This window comes from Eimeria acervulina, genomic scaffold (genome assembly GCF_000499425.1).
Source record: "Eimeria acervulina Houghton genomic scaffold, Eah_scaff158, whole genome shotgun sequence".
Classification (NCBI taxonomy): Eukaryota; Apicomplexa; class Conoidasida; order Eucoccidiorida; family Eimeriidae; genus Eimeria; species Eimeria acervulina.
In genome coordinates, this window is record NW_013550187.1 from 12,534 (window position 1) to 37,533 (window position 25,000).

The 25,000-nt window shown below is 45.3% G+C and overlaps 3 protein-coding genes across 3 annotated transcripts; 1 reads left to right on the forward strand and 2 right to left on the reverse strand.

The window, feature by feature from the left end:
• Positions 1–3,235: 3,235 nt before the first annotated feature.
• Positions 3,236–13,301, reverse strand: EAH_00021880 (kringle domain-containing protein, putative; the record flags this gene model as incomplete). The annotated part of the gene is made up of 15 exons (XM_013397016.1): positions 3,236–3,288; positions 3,385–3,476; positions 3,975–4,122; positions 4,790–4,867; positions 5,443–5,905; positions 6,409–7,156; positions 7,556–7,793; positions 8,121–8,510; positions 8,813–9,214; positions 10,073–10,288; positions 10,615–10,872; positions 11,487–11,822; positions 12,067–12,103; positions 12,349–12,908; positions 13,160–13,301. 15 exons carry the CDS (start codon positions 13,299–13,301, stop codon positions 3,236–3,238), a joined length of 4,161 nt encoding a protein of 1,386 aa, XP_013252470.1.
• Positions 13,302–15,136: 1,835 nt separating this feature from the next.
• On the reverse strand, positions 15,137–17,523 carry EAH_00021890 (programmed cell death protein, putative; the record flags this gene model as incomplete). Its single annotated transcript, XM_013397017.1, has 4 exons — positions 15,137–15,346; positions 15,548–15,702; positions 16,344–16,583; positions 16,776–17,523. 4 exons carry the CDS (start codon positions 17,521–17,523, stop codon positions 15,137–15,139), a joined length of 1,353 nt encoding a protein of 450 aa, XP_013252471.1.
• Positions 17,524–18,615: 1,092 nt separating this feature from the next.
• On the forward strand, positions 18,616–24,163 carry EAH_00021900 (Protein SDA1-like protein, related; the record flags this gene model as incomplete). Its single annotated transcript, XM_013397018.1, has 10 exons — positions 18,616–18,672; positions 18,973–19,116; positions 19,281–19,544; positions 19,700–19,831; positions 20,054–20,290; positions 20,701–20,853; positions 21,537–21,669; positions 22,020–22,306; positions 22,646–22,849; positions 23,345–24,163. 10 exons carry the CDS (start codon positions 18,616–18,618, stop codon positions 24,161–24,163), a joined length of 2,430 nt encoding a protein of 809 aa, XP_013252472.1.
• Between the last annotated feature and the right edge of the window lie 837 nt (positions 24,164–25,000).

The following is a 25,000-nucleotide window of genomic DNA, read 5'->3' on the forward strand; positions in this document are numbered from 1 at the left end:
ATATATATATATATATATATATATTTTGTTTGTGCTCTTGCTTTAAACACTTTTAATCGAATGGCTGACAGTATAAGTGGTAAATACAGGCATATATACATGCATATAATATAAAAATATATATATATTTATATATTTATATATATGGGGCTGTTTATTGTGTTGAATTGTGTAGTTGTAGCAATAACTCTTATCGAACGGCTGAAAGTTTAAGTGATAAATACAGGCATATTTGCATGCAGATATATATACACGTATATATAAATATAAATATAAATATATATATATATATATATCAGGGGCTCTAGAGGGTTTAATTGTGTAGTTGTAGAAATACCTTTTATCGAAAGGTTGACAGTTTAAGTGATAAATATTGAAGATGACGGCGACGACGCATGCAGGCCAAAGACGAGACCCATTATTATCGCTTGAACTCATAAGAACAGAGGAGACAACAAGAACGCTGAATTTTCTCGCAAAGACAACCGTCTCCCAGAACCAGTATTGTTTAACAAACCCATTATGAAGGAAACCGTACTTAAGACGTGTCTCTCTACTATTAAGATTCTTACGATTTGCATACAGCACAGAAAAGGAGACAAGTGGAATCCCCACACTCCACACGGCGATCCCAACGATCCCAAGAGCAAAGAATTTAAAATAATCGCTTGATGGCTGTACATTGCATTCTATAGACATAGCAGCACGTAAGAAAGACTTAGAACCATAAGCACTACCATAATCTATAATAGAGCAATCTAATAAACTTAACATATGTCTTGTAGTTGCAGTGTATAAAAAGAATAAAACTGTGACATAAATAGGAATCATATCTTCAACAAACTTCACCCATCTCCTCCACTGAGAATCTCCAGGGATAGGAACATATCGAAACATCATAAAGGCTCTGTCTTCTTCATATCTTTCTTTTAATTGCACAGTTAAGCTTGTTAACCCATATCTCTCTGTCTCTGCTAAGAGTAAGAGTTTTTTTTTAATCGAGTTACGATAGTAATGTTGAAATCGATGAAGGAAAAAGTATAATATAAATGTAGCCAATATAGGCAAGATAATAGGAAGTAATGCATTAAGAAGCATTGAATAAAAAAATGAGTCAGAGAAAGACAAAGAAAAACCTTCACGAAGAAGACACTCGACTGCAGTGAACCTTGTGCTGCTTGCTTCTTTCTGTATGATAGTCTCCGATACATTTTGTGTTAAGTTTGTAACCCATGTTGGAAGGCTAATTTGATTAAAATCTACAACAGTAAGAACAGACATGCATGTAAGGAAGTTTGAAGCGATCTTAATGACAATTGAGTGTATAGATCTTCTATTAAAACCAGCAGCAACGTTCATGTACGCCATCCCTACATTAAATAATAATAAACCCAATTGATATCCAACAAACAATAATGCATTAGGGATCTCTGCAGGACAAGCAGTACATATTTCGTCCTTCTCAAAGCCATTTGTATAGCCTGACTTACATTCGCTACAAAGATAGTTACCCATAGTTGAAGAACATACTCCAAACTCTAAGCATGCATCTGCAATAGGGCATTTTAAGAATTGCCAGTCTGAAGGAGATGTAAGAAACTCTCTTTGTTTATTTAAATAATATCCTGCTTGAGAATAAGGCTTCACATGATCTTCGTTTGTAATTGCAACATAGCTAGGATCTGCTAAGAGGCGTTCAACTGCTGCATCTACTAAACCCCCAAGACAAACAGCACCATCAGGACATGCATGACATACACCTGCAGCATAATATGTCCCCTCTTCACAGAAGCATTGAGCTTGTGCTTGAGCCCCCTCTAAACTTGTTGAGGAGACACCGCATAAACCATTGCAGTTAATGTCTTGAACAGTAGACTTGTATGAACCCTCGCTGCAAGGCTCGCACACTTTTATATTATCTTCCAAATTTATATGTTTAAACGCATAACCACGGTCACACTTGCCTGCAGCAACAGCAGCAGCAACAGCAGCAGCAGCAGCAGCAGCAACACCAGCAGCAGTTGTTATGCATGTATAGCCTTTGTTGTTTGTGGGGTATATGTGGATTTGGTCTGTACGTGTTGTGTATTGTTATATGCTGAGGTGTATATACAGTAGAAGAGGGTTAGGGGATAATTAGGGTTTAGGGTTTAGGGTTTAATTACAATCATCGAGGGTTGAGGGGGTATCGAACCCCTCCGTAATGCGGGTATGCTTTGGGCAATTAACAGGCTGATTGGGCTTCTTTCCGTCTACACATTCTTTATCATCTTCAGTACAATCTGTCTCTCCTCCTGGACAATATTTATATGCTTGTTTGCAAGCAAGACATTCTCTTAATTCGCTGTTATAATAATACCCGGGGCTGCACAGACACTGCGCTGAAGAGGTGGACCCTGTAACATTCATCCCTGAGTTTTCGCTGCATTGTTTGCAGCTTTCATTGCCTATCCAATCTTTATAAGAGTTAACTCTACATTTATTGCAATTAACTGTATCTAAGCTAGTACCAGACCCTGCTCTATAATACCCTTTATCACACAAGCAATCTTTTAGCGATGAAGACATCTCTCCTTTTGTTGTTGTATTTGCAGGACATAACACAAAAGAGCTGTGCATATTCGTCGCAGGATCAATACCCCCTAAACAATATGCACCCACAGGGCAAGGCTGCAGCAAACACAAACAACAACAGCAGCAGCAGCAGCAACAGCAGCATTAGCAGCAGCAGCAGGAGGGTTGGAGGAGGAGGAGCAGCAGCAAATGCAAAAAGGTGTCTGTGGCTTTCTTTCGTTTATTCTGCTGTCTCCTGGAAGTTTAATATCTCTGTCTCTATCATTTCTGTCTTTAATTTATTTGTCTCCTTCTATGTCTTTAATGCATCTGTCTCCTTCTATGTCTTTAATGCATCTGTCTCCTTCTATGTCTCTAATCTATCTGTCTCTTCTATGTCACTAATCTATCTGTCTCCTTTTATGTCTTTAGTGCATCTGTCTCCTTTTATGTCTTTAATGCATCTGTCTCCTTTTACGTCTTTAATGGATCTGTCTCCTTTGGTGTCTCCTTCTTACCTGGCAAACCCTGCTGTCTTGATCTAAGTAATATCCCGCGCTGCAGACGCAATCTGAGAGAGACGTTGAAGCAGTATTTAAAGTGTTGCTGCCTGGGGGGCATTTGACGCCTTTAATATTTCCTAGACTTTCTTTGTAAGAACCCAAAGGGACAGGGAGACAAATCACTTTGTTTGTGTTGCTGTCAATACCTCCAAACTCATACCCTTCAGTGCACCTGCACACACAAACACCCACAAACCCTAAGCCCTAAACCCTAAACCCTAAACCCTAAACCCTAAACCCTAAACCCTAAACCCTAAACCCTAGATACCAAACTCTAAGAACGAAACGCGAAACTCTACACACGAAGTTTGAAACCATAAAACCCATACACACTTAACTCCAAACCCTAAACCCTGGACCCTGAACCCTAAACCCTAAACCCTAAACCCTAAACCCTAGACCCTAAACCCTTATTGTTATTGTTGCGTAACGTACATGCAGCTGAAGGGGTCTGTATTTTGGCTGTTAGGCTCTACAGTTTGTGTATGCTCTCCACAGGGGACTTTGTCTCCTGCGAAAGGAGACAGTACCTCCAGGGCAGGCTCTGACCCCACACAGAAATGATTTGCTTGACATTCTCCGCAAGGTAGATCTTCATTAGAAGTATGATAGAATCCAGGGAGACACATATTACAACTACTTTTATCTGTAGGCCCATACTCGCTAGAGAAAGAGTTAAGAGGACATTCAAGACATGCCTCAGCGGAGACACGTCCTTTATAGTGTCTCCGACCGCATAACATACACACTTGAGTGTCTTGAAGATTTTTATAAAAGGGGTTTAACAACAGCCAACGCTTAAGGAGACTTGCAGGTGTAGAAGGATCAGCTAGAGAATCAGCTGAGGCTGGAGCATACCCTGGCTTGCAGAGACAGTGCGTCAAATCTATAGACAAACCATTATCTGCATTTGTAGAAGTAAAGGGGGGACAAGCAATACGAGCAGCCCCATAGCCACCTGAAGAAAAGTATCCCTCTTCTACTTCTAAGCACTGCATCTCTTCGTCTGTATAAACAGCGTAATACCCGGGTAAACTGCAGCAGCAACAGCAACAACAGTAGCAGCAGAACATGAAGTGGCAGCAGAGGCAGCAGAACCAGCAGAGAAAGACATAACATCAAATGCAGCAACAACAGCAGCAGCACAGATACCTGTGGAGAAAGAGGTAAACAAACAAGGAGATAGGAGTGAGAAGGAGACAATACACACAGCAGACGGAGACACCCGAATGCATGCATGCTTACAGACACAAAGAAGAGACACCAACACAAAGACATATAATAATAAAAAAGGAGACAGCAGGAGACAAATGCGAACAGCGACAGCAACACGTAGAGAGACACTGAGAGACTGCTTGCCTCCCTACAATCACTGTCTCTAAATTTTATCTCTAAATCAGTGTCTCTAAATCCTTGTCTCTAAATTCTGTCTCTAAGTTCTGTCTTTAAATATTATCTCTAAGTACTGTCTCCATATATAATCTCTAAATCTTTTGAATAAATTATGTCTCTAAATATTGTCTCTAAATATTATCTCTAAATATTATCTCTAAATATTATCTCTAAACCCTTTAACGAAGTTCTGTCTCTAAATATAGTCTCTAAATTTTGTCTCTAAAATCTGTCTCCAAGGGCTTACCAAGAGCAGTATCTCTCTTCTGAGGTAACAGCACCAACAACATGAGAGACAGAGTGAGGGGGACAGCCACCGCCTGTACACCCCGTGTCTGCTACGGTGTCTTTATAATAACCTGCGGAGACACCCCAGCCCCACACTTGCAAAACCCTAAACCCTAAACCCCAACACAAACACCATATTCCAAAACCCTAAACCCTTAAAAATTAATTTTATTGCCTCGCAAGACATACGGTACCATGCCCCAAACCCTAAACCCTAAACCCTAAACCCTTAGTTTTAAACCCTAATTTGTAAGCTGCAGTTATTCATTAAACCCCAACCCCCCAAGTGCGTCGACCCGAAAGCATAGCCCTTAACCCGCAAGTATTAGAATTTAGGGTTTAGGGTTTAGGGTTTGAAGAATACCTGCTGGGCAAGGCACACAGTCTCCCGTGTCTTTGTCTAAATGATGCCCCTTCTCACAGAGACATTGTTCATTGCTTGTTGAACCCTCAGCAACAGTGCTTCTTCTGTCGCTGCATTTTCTACAAGCATGAAAGTAGCTGGTAGGGTTTTCTTTAATAAGAGCAAGACTATTAAATGACCCCGTCTGACACTTGATACACATGCCGTTACTATAGTAATGTCCATCCTTACATCCAACTCTAAATGTGAAAGAAGTATTAACGCTATTTACAACCCCTGTACCTATGATCTCAACAGTAACAGGTTCTTCTTGTATATCAATAAGACGAAGGGTAATAGCTCCAGATGACTCTACAATACGTATGTTCCTCTCCATGAATGCATAAGAAGCAGCAGAAGGGTTTAAAGCAAAGCTAGCTAAACCAGTTGAAGATGAAGACCCAACAATAGAAGGTTCTAATCGATGTTCTTCTCCTAATGCATACCATTCTCTTGGGGTGTATTTAAAATCAGGTGTTGTTGCTGTGGTGTCTAGAGGCACTAAGTGGACCATTGGTCCATCATAAGCATTATGAAATGTTGTTAACCACACCCCACTCAAACCCCCTGAAGCGTCTCCTGTCTGCAACAAACACATCTCCTTTAAATCTGTCTCCCCCGCGGAGACAGATGCTAAGCGTTGATACAAACGAATCTCAGAATGACCATAGGGCTTCGTTAGGAGCATAGGCTCTGTTCTATCTTCCTGCAATCACACAAACAAACTAACTAACACAAACACACTCACCTCAGCAAAACCCCCATATCGAGGGTTTAGGGTTTAGGGTTTAACGGGTAGGGGCTAGGGTTCAGGGTGCAGAGGATAGGAGGGGGAAGCGGGTGGTGTAGGGTTTAGGGTTTAGGGTTTAGTCAAGTCAAGGGTTTAGGATTTAGGGTTTGTGATCTGTGCAGCGTAGATGAGGGTGTTGCATTTATAGGCATAAGGGTGTGAAGTTAAGGGTTTATTAAGGGTTTAGGGCTTAGGGTTTAGGGTTTAGGGTTAATGACCTCTGCAACGTAGATTAGGGTGTATCCCTTGTAAGCATAAGCAACAACAAGTTTAGGCTCTATAAGTCTCTGAGTTCCATTTTCATTGGTGGAGACCTCGGAGATAAAGTTAGATTTATTTGTTTTAGTATTATATTGAACAAGAATAAGTCTACCTGAATCTTTATCAGCAAAATAACAATCAAAGAGACTAGAAGATACACTCTCAGGTGTTGGTAGACAAAACACAGAGCGAGGGCCTTCAAGAGGTGCAGCCATCCCTTCCCAGAATCCCTGAGCTTCAAGCAGCTGCAAGCTGCTGCTGAATAGCAGCAACTGTCTCCTTCGAGAATCTGTTAGTAAGACGCGGCAATCTTCTTTCCCTGGTAACAGAGATATTGAAGAAGGAGACACTAAACGTGTTGTCTCCGAAGAAGACGCAAGCGGAGACAGGTCTTTCAGGTGTCTAGGCTCCGTCATATCGTACACCTCAAGCTCAGGTGGATCTCCTCTTAAAATAAAGAATAAGACACGAGTGCTGTCTGCATGCACTGCAACAGCAGAAGCCCCCTCTATAGCAAACCAACCTAGGGCCTTAGGAGCAGCGCGAGCAATAGAAGAGTGCCACAAAGAGATGCCTGTCTCCTCAACCCAGAAGCTGAGTGCTTTAGGGAAGTCACCTTGACTGAAGAATGCATGCAAATCGCTTTCAAAGAAACAATCAACCCCTGTTGCTGCATGCGCCCAATGAAGCCCCAAAGAGCTAAACTTAGATATAGCCATTGAAAATGTCCCTCGAGGAACGCCTGGGGGCCCCTGGGGGCCCCTCTGAAAGACATGAAGTGGATACACCAGAGCTCTGCTAAGGAAGGCAACACCAAGGGATCGTCTTCTCCCTGCTCTTTCTAAGCAAACCTCCACTGTATCATCTGCAACGCCGTCGGTGTCTAATCTCTTTATTGTCATTTGTCTGAAGCCACAAACATTTGCAAAAAAACGATATATACACGACACATACAATGCATGCAATAAACACTCATCGTACACCCCAACTCAAATCTATATCTGTACACTCTGATGAACGTGTGAGTGCAAATACATATACAAATCCTATATCTTATAGAAGAAGCATGTACATACATATATATGCATATGCATACATACATGCACTTTTGTATCCTTATCCATATATATATATATGCATATATATACTTGCCGCTATATATACTAGCCAGCCAGGTATCTAGCTACCTACCTAACTAGCTAGGTAGCTAGCTAGCTAGCTAGGTAGCTAGCTAGCTAGCTAGGTAGCTAGGTAGCTAGCTAGCTAGCTAGCTAGGTAGCTAGTTAGGTAGGTGGTTTTGCTTACTCTGCAACAAAGTATCTGGTTTCAGTGTCTTCTGCTGTGGGCTGCACTGTCACTGCCATTGGGCGCCCCACAATTGAACCTCCACAAGGGGTATCTGAGCGCCTAGTAAGATAGACTTCATTTCTAGTAGGAACAATAGCTGGTCCTCTAACTTTAATAAACAAAGAGAAGACTCTGTCTTCAGCTTTGAGGGAGTTGGGAACGTATAACGCGTAAAAGTGACGACGCAACTCCAGACCTATTCAGTATACACCCCACACCCCACACTCACATTTCAAGCCTATACCTATGCATGCGTGCATGCATACGTACATGCATGCATGCATACGTACATGCATGCATGCATGCATGCGTACTTGCATACATGCATGCATGAATGCATGCATGCATGTACACCCCAAAGATGCATTCCAAGAGTGTATGCAAGTATGCATGCATGCACACATGACGAGACACGCATGCAAGTCCGTTAGGGTTTGAAGGCCCCCCACGTTTGACCATCGTGCCAACCCTCCCCCCAAACCCTAAACCCTAAACCCTAAACCCTAAACCCTAAAAGCGTTACCTGTAACGTCGATGTTGGCTGCTGGAATAGCAGTATTGAATCCTTCGGGTGTCCAGCATGCATGGAAGACCCCCGTTTGATAGACAGTGAAAGAAGGTAGATAAAGAACAGTAGAGTTGGTGCTAGTGCTGTAGGAGACAGATGTAGGGCGTAGCCTTGCTACTGTTGCAGTGCCTAGTTGTAAAGCAGACGCCAGCTGTCTGTACGCTGCAGGGCCCTTTGAAAGGAGACTCCCCATTGACTCAGCAAACGCAGCAGCAGAGACATCGCAGTTATAAGAAGAGCGTAGTATTGTTACATCATCATTTTCAGTGTACCCGTACCCGTATAATCGCACAGAGGCATCTGTCCCTGTCTCTACTGCAAATGTATCTAAAGTATGCGAGGGGCCTAAGCAAAAACAGCACCAAAAAACAAAACAAAACAAAATAACGCATGCACACAGAGTGCATGCACTGCATGCATTGTATACACTGCATGTGGTGTATGCGTTCTACGTGTATATGTGAGCATTGCATGCATTGCATGCATTTCATGCTCTGTATGTACTGCATGCATTGCATGCATAGGTGCACATCTCTGGCGGCAGGTGTTTACGGTGTATGTGGAGCTCGTAGGATTGGGGTGTCTGCATGTGGGTTGCAGTGTACGTACAGCGCATGGAGAAGAGTTTCTAATAAATTTTTTCTTACCTTTTACACGCAGCCAACCCGCATGCATTGTATAATGATCAGGCTTGGAGCACTGGAGGTTGTTTACAGTATAGAAACTATAATCGCAGAGACAAACTGCATAAGATCCATTTGCTTGCATTTCTACTTGTACATTTTGAAAGACAAGAGCAGAGATACTCCCCTCAGAGTAAGTCTTAAAGGCCCTTCTAACGTTGCCGCTGCTGCTGCTGCTGCTGGTGGTGGTGGTGCTATCCGCCAGGTGTATGTCCCCTGTTGGCTGTCCCTTCCCGCAAGGAGATGTAGTGTCTCCTGTCCCTGCTGTCTCCTTAAAAAACTTAATATCGTAGGCACCCTCATTAAATGAGCTCTCTATTACCAAGTCAAAATAATCAGAGGGACGCACCAACTGCGCCTTAGGCCCTAAACAAATACAACAAATATATTATAAATAAAAAATAAATTTTTATCTATGCACCATCATTAATATATATATATATATATATGCATTATCAGTAATATATATATCTATGCGTACAAATATATATGTGCATTATCATTAATATGTACGTCCTTGTAGATATAAATATAAATATATATATATATATATGTATATATATGCAATATAATTAATATGCATGTATATATATATATATATGCATTGTCATTCATATATATAATATATATATGTTTATATATTTAAACTTGTTGTGAAAAGAAGCACTTTAAACATATGGAGGCATTCACTAATGCGGTATGCTCAAGAACAAGGATATGCAACAATAATAATAATAATTATATATAAAGGTATATATATATATGTATAGTATGATATAAATATTATTATATAGATATTGTATTATAGATATATTATATACATATATATATATATATGTATATATATATCATATGATATAGTATATATAATGGATAATACAGATTAAATAATATTAAATATCGCATATCGAATTCATAGTACATGATAAATAAATATGTATCACATAATATGTCAAATATAAAATGCATAATATTAATATTCTACAATACACCCTCCAAAATATATTCTATATATAGGATAAATACATAATAATGCATGAATGCATGCATTATTATGCACGCATGGAGACACCTGAATGCATGCATGAATGCATGCATGGAGACACCTGAATGTATGCATGAATGCATGCATGCATGGAGACACCTGAATGCATGCATGGCTGCATGCATGCATGGAGACACCTGAATGCATGCATGAATGCATGTATTGGGGTGTCTACTGACCTAGGGGATCGCAGAAGTCGGATCGCACATCTGGGTCTGTTGTAAAGCACCAAATATCTTCTCCTTCTTGTGTAGATCGACAAAAATTATGTGCTTCATCTTTAAGTGCATCATGCTTATGCGGAGACTGCTGATTCCAGTGCTGACATCTCCTACCCAGACGCGTTCTAGACTGACATCCCAAGTACTTCCATCCAAGTGTCCCTTCGCTGCAATCTAAGCCATATAAAAGGAGACAGATACACACAGTAGCAAAAAGGAGACATATACACTGCACCACCACGTGCAGCAGGTGCAGCAGCAGCAGGAGATGTAGCAGCAGAAACAACAGCTGACGCAGAAACAACACCCACAACAATAATAAGACAGAAGTAACAACTACAGATGCAGAATCAACAGCTACAGCAGAAAAAGCAGCAGCTACAGCAGCAGCAACATTAAAAACAACAAAACAGCAGCAATAGATAGATACATCGGTAGCTAGCTAGCTGGCTAGCTAGCTAGCTAGCTAGCTAGCTAGCTAGTATTGTTGCTATTCTTACCGCATCCTGGATGCTTTTCTTGTTGTATAAGTTTGTTTAGAGTGGTTGCGCTGCCCGTGAGAGTGATAGGCGTGGTAGGCGAGAGGCACTCTACCGGCTCTCCGCATGTGCCTATACACTTCAAAAGAGCATTAGCTGAGCTATACTCTGTAGAATTATTTATGCATATCCAGCCGAAATTCACCTCCATTACCAAACGCAGCACAGAGTCTTCTTTGCATAAGTGCTTCTCTACTCTACGATGAAGGTCAGATGAAGCTGCAAGCTCAAACACAAACAACACCCAGCCAGAAGCTCTTACAGCCACAATACAAACACTCTACATAAATAGATAGCTAGCTAGGTAGCTAGCTAGACGGATCAATAGCTAGATACCTAGCTAGCCACTTAGGGAGATACATAGGGAGATACATAAATAGGTAGGTAGAAATATAGATAGATAGATAGGTAGCCAGCCAGCTAGCTAGCTATCTAGCTAGATGGATGGATAGCTACATAGCTAGTTAGCACATAGACATATAGATAGCAAGATACATACGTAGATATATTCATAGGTAGATAGGGGACTAGCTAGACAGGCAACCAATTAATCCGCTAGCTAGTTGGCTACAAATGATGCTAGTGAAGGGCCCGACTTGAATAGGTGGATAGCTGGCTAACTAGCTAGTAAGCTACGTGGCTAGCTAGCCGTGTAGCTAGGTGGCTAGCTAGCTAGTATGCTACCTGGCTACATTGCGTTGCAGCTAGCCGGTAAGGTATATATATATATATATATACATGTATGCTAACTAGCTAGCTAGCTAGCTAGCTAGCTAGCTAGCGGTTTGTGTGTGTTAGGGGTAGGGAGGGTATTGTATGGGGGTTAGGCGTACTGCACCAGTACTTCATTTCCTTAGCTAGATCGAGTTCAAGAGGCTGCGCATTTGAAGTATCTACGGGTTTGCCTATACAGCCGAAGGGGTTAAAGCAGACATCGAGACACTGCCCTTCTTGCTGCATGTCTAATGCATCTAACGAGAAACAAAGAATTTTATCTCCTTCTAGACGTGCTGCTCGGGGTAAGTCGTCAGCAGACAGAGAACGGCACCTCTGATCCAAATATGCTTGCAATAAAGAACGAGTTAAAGGTACTTCAGGCCGAGACGCAGCAAACACAGACACTCCAGCCGTAGAAACGGTGTTTGCTGTATCCTGATCGCTCCCTTCTTCTGCATGCACATAAACCCTAAACCCTAAACCCTAAACCCTACCTTCCAGAATCATAAAGGCATCTGCATCAATATGCATTAATTCAAATCACTGATACAAATTAATACATAATCAGCACCCTATAGAACGGCCCTTTTGAGTGCTGCAACCCTAAACCCTAAACCCTAAACCCTAAGCAACCCCAAACCCTAAACCCTAAATCTGGTGTCTCCAGGCTAAACTTTTGAAGTACGCTTAACAGACCAAACAGAAGGTCCTCTTCCCGCCCAACACCCAGCTCCTATACCCTAAACCCTAAACCCTAAACCCTAAACCCTAAACCCTAAACCCTAGAGCCTTACGTAAGTAGCTCTGTGCGAGCGCCTTCATCCATGGCCATTCTTTGAATTCATCGGGGTGTACATCGAGATCGAAAGCCCCAGCTTTATGTAGATCAGCAATGAAGCGTTTTTGACCGTTGCGGTGTATATACAGCTTCGTTGAAAGACTATCATATAAAGAGTATGAATAAAAAGCATTTCTTACTGCATGCGCTAGCTGTCTTTGATTGCTTGGGCTGTTCCACCCAGAAGAACGAGGCTTTTCAGACCCTACTAAGAATGACAGCTTAGGAGGTGGGTAATTATCTTGCAAGAATACTGTACGCTTCCGATGTACACCCTCTGGGGGGCCCCCTTCAGGGCCCCCCTCTAAGGCCCCCTGGGGGGCCCCTTCAGAGGCCCCCTGGGGGACCCCTTCAGAGGCCTCTAAGGAGACTCCTTGAGGGGCCACCTTAGAGGCCCCTTGAGGGGCCCCCTGAGGGGCCCCCCTAGATGACGACTGAGGGGCCCCTTGAGGGACCCCCTTAGAAGACAGCTGAAGGGCTGATATGGGGGCCCCTTGAGGGGGCCCCTGTTGTACATGTCCTGCATAATCTCGAGAGACAGCCGCAGGAGCTGCGCAGGAGGAGACACCTGCAGCACAGCTGCTTGAGTTGGAGTAGCGAGGTGTATGTGCACCTGAATGGTTGACTTGGAGACGGTCGGAGACAGGTAAAAAGCTGGGAGGCAAATCTAGCAAAATGTGTGAGAGGCTGCGGTTCCTGCCTGGAGCAGCAGCAGCAGCAGCAGCAACAACAGCAGCAACAGCAGCAGCAGCGCGTGGACACAAAGGAGACACAAGGAGCTCCCTATACACCCCAGACCCTCACTCCCATCTTTCTATTTGCAGGCACCTCAGACGCTGATAGCGGCTTCTTATAAACAGTCTTGATATACTGGAACTTGTGCTTGGCAAGGGTTTAGGGTTTAGGGTTTAGGGTTTAGGGTTTAGGGTTTAGGGTTGGCTAGCCCCTCACTGATGGAGTCATGAGGACGCAAGGAGACAGTTGGTGCTCCCTCCTTTTCAATCTCCTGGCTGCTGATAAGCAGTAGGGCCTGAGAAGGAGACAGGGGCTTGAATACTGTGTGTGTGTTTGAGGTGTATGCACAACTCTTCATCTGTGGTTTGGTTAAGCAGGGGCCCTGCTGCAGCGGGAGAACTTACTGTAGAGGTCAACAGGAGGAGCAGCAGCAGGATCTTTTGCTGCTGCAGCAGCTGCAGCAGCAGCTGCAGCAGCAGCAACATATTTAATGCTGCTGCTCCTGCAGTCTCCGCTGTCTGCTTAGCTCTAGGCAAGCAGCCTACAGCCTGATAGACCGATGAGGGTGTCTCCTCATTGGGTAGATGTGTTTATGTTTTTGTTTCTATATGGATATATAAAGGCAAAAAGAAACAAAAACACTGCAGCAGCAGCAGCAGCAGCTGCAGCAACAGCAGCAGCAGCAGCAGCACGAGGCCCAGACCGAACCACCGCTCCTACTGAGGTGTACGTACACCTCCGCCTCCCTGCAGCACTTGGAGATCTTTGTTTAATTATACATTGAAAAAAGGATAAAATTAGTCTTATCTTCTCATTTCTTATGGTTTGGGGGACAGTCGCTCCTCTACTAAGCAGCCTGCTGCTGCTCCTGCTGCTGTTGCTGCTGCTGCTGCTGTTGCTGCTGTTGCTGTTGCTGCTGCTGCTCCAGCAGAGGGCAGGGACCTTCCTGGTGTACGTACACCTCATGCAGAGACAAGCCATCCTCTTTGTCTGTTTTATCAGTGCAACGTCTCAATACATCAAAGAGTTTTCGGGTGTATGTGCAGCTCGCAGCTGCGCTAGCAGCAAAAGTGTCTCCTGCTGCAACTGTCTCCTTCTGTCTCCTCCTACACTCCAACACCGTAGCCAACTACCCGCTAGTAATCATATCCGAGAGCATCAGCTGCAGCTGCTGCTGCTGCTGCAGCTGATGCGGCTGCTGCTGCCTGAGGTGCTGCAGCCCTTGCTCGTTGCTGCTCAGGGACGTGCAGTGCTGCGCCTCCAGTTGTTGCTGCTGCTGCTGCTATTGCTGCTGCCTTGCTGCTGCTGTGCTGCAGCAGCAAAGCAAGCAGCTCTCTCCCTTACGGGTCTCCTAACACCTGCCTTTGCGCAAGTGTTATCGGGTGTACGTTGAGGTCCCCCAGGCCTAGCTTGACTCTCTAGGCTGCTGCTGCTGCTGCTGCTGCTGCTACTGCTCCTGCAGCAACAACAGCAATAGCAGCAGTAGCAACAACAACAGCAGCAGCTGAGATGACGCTGCCTGCCCTGTAATAGCACGTCTATTTGTCTCTGTTTGTTTTCACTTAAGTGTCTCCTCTGGGCCCATACATAGATAGGGTCTCAGTGTCTCTGCTGTCTCTCTGTCTCCTCCTTCCTTTCTGTCTCTTTTGTCTCTCTCTTCATCCCCTATCTCTGTCTCCAACGCTTGTGTCCCTCTTGCTTTTGTGTGTATATAACCTCTACATTTTCTTACTAACTGTTGCGTCTTTGTCTCTATGACTATCTCTGTCTCTTTATTATATTTGTCTCTCTTTGCTTCCTCTTCATTATATTTGTCTCGCTTTGTCTCTTTATAATATTTGTCTTTGTTTGTCTCTCTCTGTCTCTTATTTGTCTCTATTTGTCTTTGTCTCTCTCTGTCTCTTGTTTGTCTCTATTTGTCTCTGTTTGTCTCTATTTGTCTTTGTTTGTCTCTCTCTGTCTCTGTTTGTCTCTATTTGTCTCTGTTTGTCTCTCTCTGTCTCTTATTTGTCTCTCTCTGTCTCTGTTTGTCTATTTGTCTCTGTTTGTCTCTCTCTGTCTGTTATTTGTCTCTCTCTGTCTCTGTTTGTCTCTATTTGCATCTGATGTGTCTCTCTCTGTCTCTGTTTGTCTCTATTTGTCTCTGTTTGTCTCTGTTTGTCTCATCTTAAAGCCCCTTTTGTCTCTGCGCGTTCAGCCGTAGAAGGGGTCCGGCTGTACGTATACAAACTCTTCTCTATAAGGAGACAGCTGAGGAGACAGCTGAGGAGACACTGCGCTGCAGTGTGCAGAACAGGTGTAAACAGCTATTAAACCGAAAGACAGCCGCTCTAACGCAGCAACTGCAGCGGGATCGCTCGATCCCAGCTGCTCAGACAGCTGAGATAGCAGCTGCGGCTGCACCTGAGGAGACACCCAAATGCGCAGCAGCAGCAAGGAGACAGCAGTATATAAAACAGAAGAGACACATGCACGAGACACGCACATACACTCTCTCTTCCTGTCTCCTTCTATCTCTAGCTCCATCCATTTGCTTTCGTTTGTCTCCAATGGTCTCCTTTTGTTAAGAGACAAAAACAAATATAGCATAACAGCAGCACCTACAGCAACAACACCTACAGCAGCAACACCTGCGACAGCAGCACCTGCTGCAGCAGCACCTGCAGCAGCAGCACCTGCTGCAGCAGCACCTACAACAGTATCGCTTGCTGCAGCAGCAACAACTGCAACAGCAGCACCTGCAGCAGCAGCAGCAACAACTGCAGCAGCAACAGCAGCAGCAGCAGCAGCAGCAGCAAGTGTGAATGAAGTATGTTTGAACACTTAGGCACCTGGAATTCGAACTGTCTCCTTGCACCGCACTGACAAGAAGGGACATCTGTCTCCTTTATCTGCTGCTTAGAGAAAGGCCAAAGGGGCTTGCCGCCTAATGCATAGCGCAGCACGTGTTTCTTTTGGTGGGGTTGTTGAGAGCAGCGCTTAATAAACACCTCTAGCTGAGGGTCTTCTGAGGTGTATTGCGAGTAAATCTCTTCAAATGCATCCATCTCAGACTCATCCAAATCCGCCTCTAAACACAATAACAACAAAGCCCCAAAATAACACATCCATGCACTTGCATGCATGCGCGCATGCAACTGCATGCACTTGCATCCCACCTGCATGCATGCATGCATGCGCATGCATGCAAACAAATCAAGCCCCGTTCTTTGTTTTTCATGTGCTGGAAACTCCCCCTATCCACTAAACGCATGCATACAGACGAACAGCAGCAACAGCTGCTGCTGCTGCTCCTTCAACAGCAGCAGGAACTGCAGCTGCACCAGCAGCAGAAGCTGCAGCAGCTGAACAAACAGCAGCTGGACCAACAGCAGCAGAAGCAGCAGCAGCAGCGGCTGACCTGGTGTCTCCTTGATAGTTTGCTGATATTTTTGTAAGAGTTCTTCTTCATGCGAGAGCTGTTTGCTGCTGTCTCCTTGAATGCCAAGCCTGCAGAGTGCAGCTTCTAGTGTCTCCGCAGCTGAGGTGCCTGTACACCTCAATTCTTCTGTCTCCGCAGCCAGAGGAAACTCAGGAAGAGACACCAAAACAGACCCAAACTTCAGCCGCTTCAAGCAGCGCGCATGCAATACGCGAGCAGCTGCACACAACACTCCAAACCCTAAACCCTAAACCCTAAACCCTCACACAACCCCCAGCAGATACAAGCACCCAACCGCATGCAGATAAAAAAACAGACAGACACCAACTAGGGTTTGTAAACCTCTGCAACAGATGCACCGAAGAATCGGGGGTTTAGGGTCTAGGGTTTAGGGTTTAGGGTTTAGCTTACCTTGTATGTGCATTGCATCTAAGGCGAGGAGACCCCTCTGATCTGTCTCCGTATCTTCATATTCAAATTCTGTATTATCCAAGTCCTGAAGTGCTGCAGTGTCTGTCTCCTCTTCTGCTGCTGCTGCTTCTATCTCCTGGCGCTGCTGCTGCAGCAGCACTTGCAGTCTCCGCTCTTCGCGCCGCAGCTGCTGCTGCAGTAGCGCAGCAGCAGCAGCAAGCTCAGTGTCTCCAACTGTCTCCCCTCCAGCTAAGCCGCACATAGGGCAGCAGCAAAGCTGACGTAGTTTTTCTCCTCGCTGCAGCTTCTTTATAACTTCTATCTGAGTATCTTCACTAATTACTTGCTGCTGCAGCAGCTGCTGCTGCTGCTGTCGCTGCTGCTGCGGGCTTTCTGCTGCTGATGCACATGGAGACGCGTCTGTACTGCTGCTGCTGCTGCTTTCTTTCTTCTCCCTATCTTTGCCCTCCTGCATGCACTGCTGCTGCTGCTGCTGCTGCTGCTGCTGCTGCCAGAGACCCCAAAAGGCCTTCTTAGTCGGGAAGAAAGTAGAAAGTGCAGAGTAAGGGTATTCTTCATTGTCTCGAGCGAGGTGTACAGACAGCGCACGGAGATTCGAGCCGCATGAGAAACAACAAAATAAATAAATGCACCGATGAAAAGAAGACGAAGGCGCACCTTCTACTGGCGCGTATAGCTGCAGCACAGCAGCAGCAGCAGCAGCAGCAGCAGCAGCAGCAGAAACCATAAGAACCCTATTTCTACGTGCATCACAATCGCAGCAACAGCAACAGCTCTCTAAGCCCAGCAGCTGCAGCATGACCTGCAGCAGCAGCAGCAGGAGCAAAGTGAGGTGCTGAGCAGCTTTAAGAGAGACAGTATGAATTTGCTTACCTGCACCAGCAGACTCAAGGGGACTTGAGGTGTACATACACTGCAAAATAAATTGCTTGGAGGAGACACTGCATGCCATTGAGGGAGACCCCCGACTTTCGACGGAAAGAACCACCGGGGTATTCTTCGCTCAGTCTCTAAAAACCCTAATGAGATCTCTTCAGCCTCCATCCTCCAAATCCTAGGGTTTAGGGTTTAGGGTTTAGGGTTTAGGGTTTAGGGTTTATGGTTGAGCTGCGATTGAAGGGGTCAAAACCCTTCTCTTAGCGTAGACAGCAGAAGAAACATACTAGTGGAGTTTCTCCGATAATGAAGGAGGGTTTAGGGTTTAGGGTTTAGCGTTTAGGGTTTACGGTTTAGGGTTTAGAGCTTGGGACCCTCAGCTCTGTATCGAAGGATTAGGGTTTAGGGTTTACGGTTTAGGGTTTAGCGCTGCAGACACCACAGGCTCCAGGGCCTGAAGATTTTCAGAATTTGATTGAAATATTTAGGGAGACAAAGAGATGAAGAAGTCTAAAGAGAAAGGAGCTAAACCCTAAACCCTAAACCCTAAACCCTGAGGCGAGGGTCTTCTTCTGCATGCGTTTGTATACCGCCAGCCAGCCAATTGCTTGCGCTTCACTTTGCAATAATTTAAACAATTAAATTAATTCTTCTGGTGTATATACACCTAAAATGGGGAGCGGCCTTTAGACCTAGAACCGAATCTAGGGTTTAGGGTTTTGGGTTTAGGGTTTCTGAGCACGGCTGTGGGGCCCCCGCCCCCGGCCTTCTTCTTCCTTTTCTCTTTCATTGCAGCAGCATCATCAAAATTGCAAAAATAAACAACTTACGGTGTACGTACACCTCAACGAGGGGCGAGCTGGTTGCGCCTCAAGGTCTAAAGGACTCATTAGGGTTTAGGGTTTAGGGTTTAGGGTTTAGGGTTGAGAGTCTCCAAAGCAAAATGGGGAGCCTCAACGAGGAGCAGGAGGAGTCTATCCTCTCTTTGGCGCTGCTGCAGGTAACCTCGTCTTTGAGGGTTTAGGGTTTAGGATTTAGGGTTCATTTAGTTTAGGGTTTAGGGTTTAGGGTTTAGGGCAACGGTTTAGGGTTTGGTGTTTTGTTGCGCATGAGATTCTACGATAGAAGTATACAAACTATCGTTTGAGTTATGGTTTAAAGTTTGTTGTTTAGGGTTTAGCGTTTAGGGTTTAGGGTTTGCGTTTGTGATGTGTGTTTCGCCTGAGGGTTTACGGCATGTCTCCGTGCTTCCTTTTTCGAGGGTTTAGGGTTTAGGGTTTAGGGTTTGTGTTGCATGCAGAACAAGATTAAAAGAGACCCTGAGGCCTACAAGGAGGAATTTAAGCTGCAATTTTCTAAGTTTGAAGGCCTCGTTGCTGCATTAAAGCAGCAGCCTTATAGACCTACAAGAAAGCTACAGAGCCTTGCTATGTTCTTAGCCCACGTAAACCCTAAACCCTAAACCCTAAACTCTTACATAAACCCTAACCCGTATCCCCTAGAGACCAGCGTTGTCTCGTTCCCACACTTTAAAATCGCGAGCTTTAAAGGCTGCTTTTGCTGCTGCTGCTGCTGCTGCTGCTGCTGCGTCTGCTGCTGCTGCTGCAGACAGCTCCATGCTACAGTGCTGCAGTAGAAGACGCGTGGGCGTCGGGGGCCCCCGAGGCCCCACAGGGGCCCGCTGTCTTTGATGCATTCGCTTCGGAGACGATCCCAGGAGAAGGGGGGGCCCCTGGGGGCCCCCAGGGGGGCCCCACACCCTCCACCCCTTTGAAGCAATCTATACAAGAATTGCTGCAGCAGACAGACCTTCATCCCAGCACAAGACATGCGCTGCTAAACTGTTTGCTGCTCCTCAGAAGCAAGAAAATGGTGTGCAAACCCTAAACCCTAAACCCTAAACCCTCAATGTTTGAAAGCTAGGAACGGCGGGAAACGAGAGCAAACGCTGTGAAGAACCCTGCTTAGACCATTATTTAGGGTTTAGGGTTTAGGGTTTAGGGTTTGGTGTGTATGTGCGCTTGCAGCTGAGCTGCGAGGAGCTGCTGCAGCAGGCACTGTCTCTTTTGTGTCTCCGAGACAAGTTTGTGCGGCAGCGTTTAATGAATTTTGTTGTCAAGGATGTTTCTAGGGTTTTTGCAGCCACGACAAACAACCAAGTGAGGGTTTAGGGTTTAGGGTTTAGGGTTTGGAGGTAGTTGTTGTGCAGGGGTGATAATTAGGGTTTATTAGGTTTTTTAAGGGTTTATTGGGTTTTTAAGGGTTTATTAGGATTTAAAAGTGTTTATTAGGGTTTAATATTGTTTATTAGGGTTTATGAGGGTTTATTAGGGTTTACTAGGGTTTACTAGGGTTTGCTAGGGTTTGTGGTTTGTGTGCAGGCGAGGAGCTCTTTATTAACCCGTTTATTTGTTTTATTGAAGAGCGGTTCTTCTCCAATGCCGGCTCGCTTGGCTTTATGTTGTTTATTTCAGGTGTACAGGCACCTCAGCAGCAAAGGGTTGTCTCAGAATAACTCGGCTTCTGCTAAGATTGTTAATGCAGTTGCTGCCGTTACGTTGGCTGCAGACGCCCGCCTCGCTCTAAGTGCTGCTCTCTTCCTCTTGGGGGAGATTCAGGTAGATAAATATTAACAACTGGCTAGCTAGCTAGCTGGCTAGCTAGCTGGCTACCTACCCAACTAGCTAGCGTGCGAACGAGCCTGGAGGGAGCTTGTCTAGGTTGCGAGCTAGTTGGTAGCTAGCTAGCTAGCTAGCTGGAGCCAGTCACGGGCGGGCCGTCAAGCCAGACAGCTCGCTACTGTAAACGCCCTAGCTAGCTACTGTAGACGCCCTAGCTAGCTGGTGCGACAGAACGGGCCGCTAGCTAGCTGGATAGCTAGCTCTGTGGTTGGCTAGCTGGATGATCGGCTAGCTAGCTCGTTGGCTGTCCAGCTGAATGGCTAACTAGCTGAGTAGCTAGCTAGCTGAATGGCTAGCTAGCTAGCTAGCTAGCTATCTAGCTGGTTGCGCGTGTTGGTTGTGCTCAGGCTGCTTCGGTGCAAGCGAGTCATTCGATTCAAGCGGATGAGGAGGAGGGAGAAGAAGCAGTTGCTGCAGCAGCAGCAGCAGAGCTGCAGCAGCAAAGCGCTATACACTCCAAGAAGACACTTGCGGCGAAGCGGAAGCTAAAGAAGCAAAAGGTGCCTATACACCCCAATTGTCTCCTCATTTTTAGGGTGTATTTACAGTGAATTGCTGTCTCCTTTTGTTGTCTTTCTGCTCGATAAGTGTCTCCTTTTTGACGTTTGTCTCCTCTATTTTATTTTTAAGTATCTTGCTGAGTTGTCTCTTAATAAATCAATACTCTATTTGCATTTATCTGGAGTGTTATATAAATAACAACGACTTCATATATTTATATTTATTATTTAATTAATAAATAATAATATTAAATTTGTTCACTCAGCTGTCCTCTCTTCGTTACTTTTTTGCTTTTTCTTCTCCTTCGATTATCTGTCTCCGTTTGTCTTTCTTTGGCGTATTTACTGCTGTCTCTCTTTTGTCTCTCTTTTGTCTCTCTTTCATCTCTCTGTTATCTCGCCGTTGTCTCTCTGTTGTCTCTCTGTTGTCTCTCGGCTGTCTCTCCTTTGTCTCTCAGCTGTCTCTCAGCTGTCTCTCTCTTGTCTCTCTGTTGTCTCTGTCTCTTTTTCTGTCTGTCTCCTTGGCTTTTTGTCTCCATTGCTTTGCATTATCCCCTATTTTGTCTGTCATAATTCGCCTTAGGAAGTACGATCGAGGCAGGGTTTAGGGTTTGGGGTTTAGGGTTTAGCTACTAAGGTTTGTGCTGCTGCTGCTGCTGCTGTTGCTGCTGCTGCTGCTGCAGCAACGCCTTCAAAAGCGTCTCGTTCGCAAGCAGCAGCGCCTGGAGGCGCAGCAAAGTCATTGGGGCTCCACCGCCTCTGCTGCAATCCTTGATCTTATTTATGACGCCCACGCGCTAGCAGAGAAGCTCTTCGGTAACTTTCTAGGGTTTAGGGTTTAGGGTTTAGGGTTTAGGCAGTTTAGGGCGTAGGGATGAGGGTTTAAGGTATGGGGTGTGCGTCTTGGGGGCATAGGTGTAGGGTCTGGAGTTTAGGGTTTAGGGCTTTGGACCTAGGGTTTAGGGTTTAGGGTTTAGGGTTTAGGGTTTAGGCTTTATACCCTCTCCCGATTCGCATTTTGAGTGCAGCATTTTGTGCAGCGTCTATCGACCTGAGCCCCCCTGTGTGCACGTAATGGTTCATAATCCATTGTGTTCTGTTTAGGGTTTAGGGTTTAGGGTTTAGGGTTTAGGGTTTAGGGTTTAGGGTTTATTGTATGTGTGCAGGTCGCGTGCGTCAGCAGCGGGAGAGTTACAGCACTCGGGTAGTGTTTATGAATTTGGTGTCTCGTCTGGTGTCTCATCACCAGGTGTTGTTGTTAGGCTTTTATCCTTATCTAGAAAGATATTTAAAGCCTTCTCAGAGACATATCTCTGCTCTCCTTGCTATTGCTGCTAATGCTGTACACCGCACCGTCCCTCCAGAAGAACTCAAGCCCTTAATCAAAACAATTGCTGATAACTTCGTCGCCGACTCCAGATCTGAAGAAATACTCACCCTCGGACTCAACGCCGTAAACCCTAAACCCTAAACCCTAAACCCTAAAGAGCCAGGAAGCACACACACACAGACACGCGCATATATATATATATATATATGTATGTATAAACCCTAATCCATTCGCACACTCTAAACCCTACACCCACATACACACGCTCACACTCACGTAAACCCTAAACCCTAAACCCTAAACCCTAAACCCTAGACACGCCCTAAACCCTAGGCTTATCTCGCCGATTGCTTGCAATTCAGATCTTCACCGGCATGCTTGAGCTGGGGATGCAGCTTTTACGGTTTAGGGTTTAGGGTTTAGGGTTTAGGGTTTAGGGTTTGGGTTTTTGTTTTGCCTTAGATAACGGAGATCTGCAGCAGGAACCCTCTTTGTATGACGCCTGAGTTGCTGGGGGATCTGCTGCAGTATACCAAACACAAGAGCAGCAAAAGTGTCTCCGCAGCAGCAAGGGGTCTCCTTAATCTGTTTAGGGAGATACACCCGACTCTGCTGCCGCGTTCATTCTTAGGGAAGGAGGCCGCTATACAGCTTCAGAGAGACAATGTAGGAGACACATCTCATCTGTCTCCTGTCTCCTCTTATTTGTCTCCTCTTATCTGTCTCCTGTATCCTCCTATTTGTCTTCTCTTATCTGTCTCCTGTCTCCTCTTATTTGTCTCCTGTCTCTTCCTCTTATTTGTCTCCTGTCTCCTCTTGTTTTTCTTCTGTCTCCTCCTCTTATTTGTCTCCTGTCTCATCTTATTTGTCTCCTGTCTCCATTTATTTGTCTCCCGTCCCTTCTTATCTGTCTCCTGTCTCTTCTTATCTGTCTCCTGTCTCCTCCTCTTTTCTGTCTCCTGTCTCTGTCGCCCCCCCCTCTTAAACCCAGCGCTTCATTGGGGTGTAGACAAAAGGAGACAGATAGACAAACGAAAAGGAGAGAGAGGGGAGACGAGAGAGATAAAGGAGACAGAAAAGGAGACAGCAAAGGAGACAGAAGAGACAGCAGAGACAAAGGAGACAGTTTCATGTCTATGTTGTGCTGCTGTCTGTACACAGGTGTCTCCTCCTGTCTTTGGGGCTACGGGTACATCCACCACGCTGCAGCTGCTGCCGCAGCTAGAGGCACTTAAGAAGCAATCAAAGGAAGAGCTGCAGCAGCTGCTAGGTGTAGCAGCAGAAGAAGGAGACAGTGAAGAGGAGACAGGAGAGGAGACAGAGGCAGAAGACAGCGAGGAGACAGACAATGAAGTAGAAGAAGGAGACACAGATGCACAAGATGAAGCAGAAGAGGAGACAGATACAGAGGGAGAAGAGACAGATGCAGAGGAGGAGACAGACGGCGAAGCAGCAACAGATGAAGAAGAAGGAGACAGCGAAAATGAAGAAGAGCAAGAGACAGAGGGAGATGAAGGAGACACAAAAAAACAGCAGCAGGAGACTGCAGCAGGCGACAGCGCTGCAACAGCAGCAGCAGCAGCAGCAAAACCCGAATCAAATGCAGCCCCAGCATCCGCAGCAGCGGCTGCCGAGTCCAAACCAGCAGCAGCAGCAGCAGCAGCAGCAGCAGTGCCTTGTGGAGGAGAACGGCTGCTAACTGATGCAGATTTTGCTGCTCTCCGTCTGCTGCGAGCGAAGCAAATAGTACAGCAAGTTAGGGGGGGACACCGTAAGAGCAGCAGACTGCAGGTAGACACAGAGAAAGACGAAAAGCTGCTGAAGCTGCTAACCTCAGGGAGAGAAGACTGCAGCAGCAGCAGCAGCAGCAGCGAGGATGAAGACAGCGAAGAGGAGACAGAAGGGAACCGACAGGAGGTGAGAAACGGCTTCTTAAAGAAAGGAGACAGTGTCTCCTTAAAGGGGACAGTGTCTCCTTAAAGGAGACACTGTCTCCTTAAAGGAGACAGTGTCTCCTTATTTATATTGTATATATATCCCAGGTGCACAGACACCTCAGATATATACTTTAGGCCTTCCACGCCTGCTCGTTTCTCTTTTTAGTAATCTCTCTACGTCGGTGTATGCTAATACGCGTTCAAATGTAAATATATAAATATATATGTGTACATGTATATATATATATATATATATATATATATATATTTGTATGAATATATACTTGTATATAGGCATATATATATATATATATGTTTATATATATATATATGGAGAGAGGGACGGTTAAATTCAGGGAAGTAGGGAGCAAGGCTATCAGCTTTGTATGCATGCAGGGAGAGACAGCCCCGGGCTGTTGCATGCGCTGCATGCATGCAGAGTTTTGGGGCTTTGTTTGTGCTACAGGACGAGTTTGTTAGTGAAAGGGACTTGGAAGGCCTCGCGGGTCGCAAGAGAAGAAGAGCGAGAGAAAGAGCGAGAGAAAGAGAAGAGAAGATGCAGCAAAAGAGACAGCGCAGCAGCAGGTGGCAGCAAAAGGAGACAGACACCTCAAATGCATCGAAGCCTCAACACGTGAAGAACAGAAATAAACCCTTACTAATGATTCAACAGGTATAACTTTCGCTGTCTCCTTCGTCTCCTCTGTTGTCTCCTCTGTTCTATATCTCTTGTCTCGTCTTTCCTGCCAGTCTCCTTCTACATGTCTGAGGTGTCTCTGCATGTGCTGCCCCCCGGCCTTGGCTTAGGAGACTTTATTGTGTCTGTCTCCTTCTTTCTGTCTCCTTTCTGCTTTTCTTTGTCTACTATGCGTATCTCTGC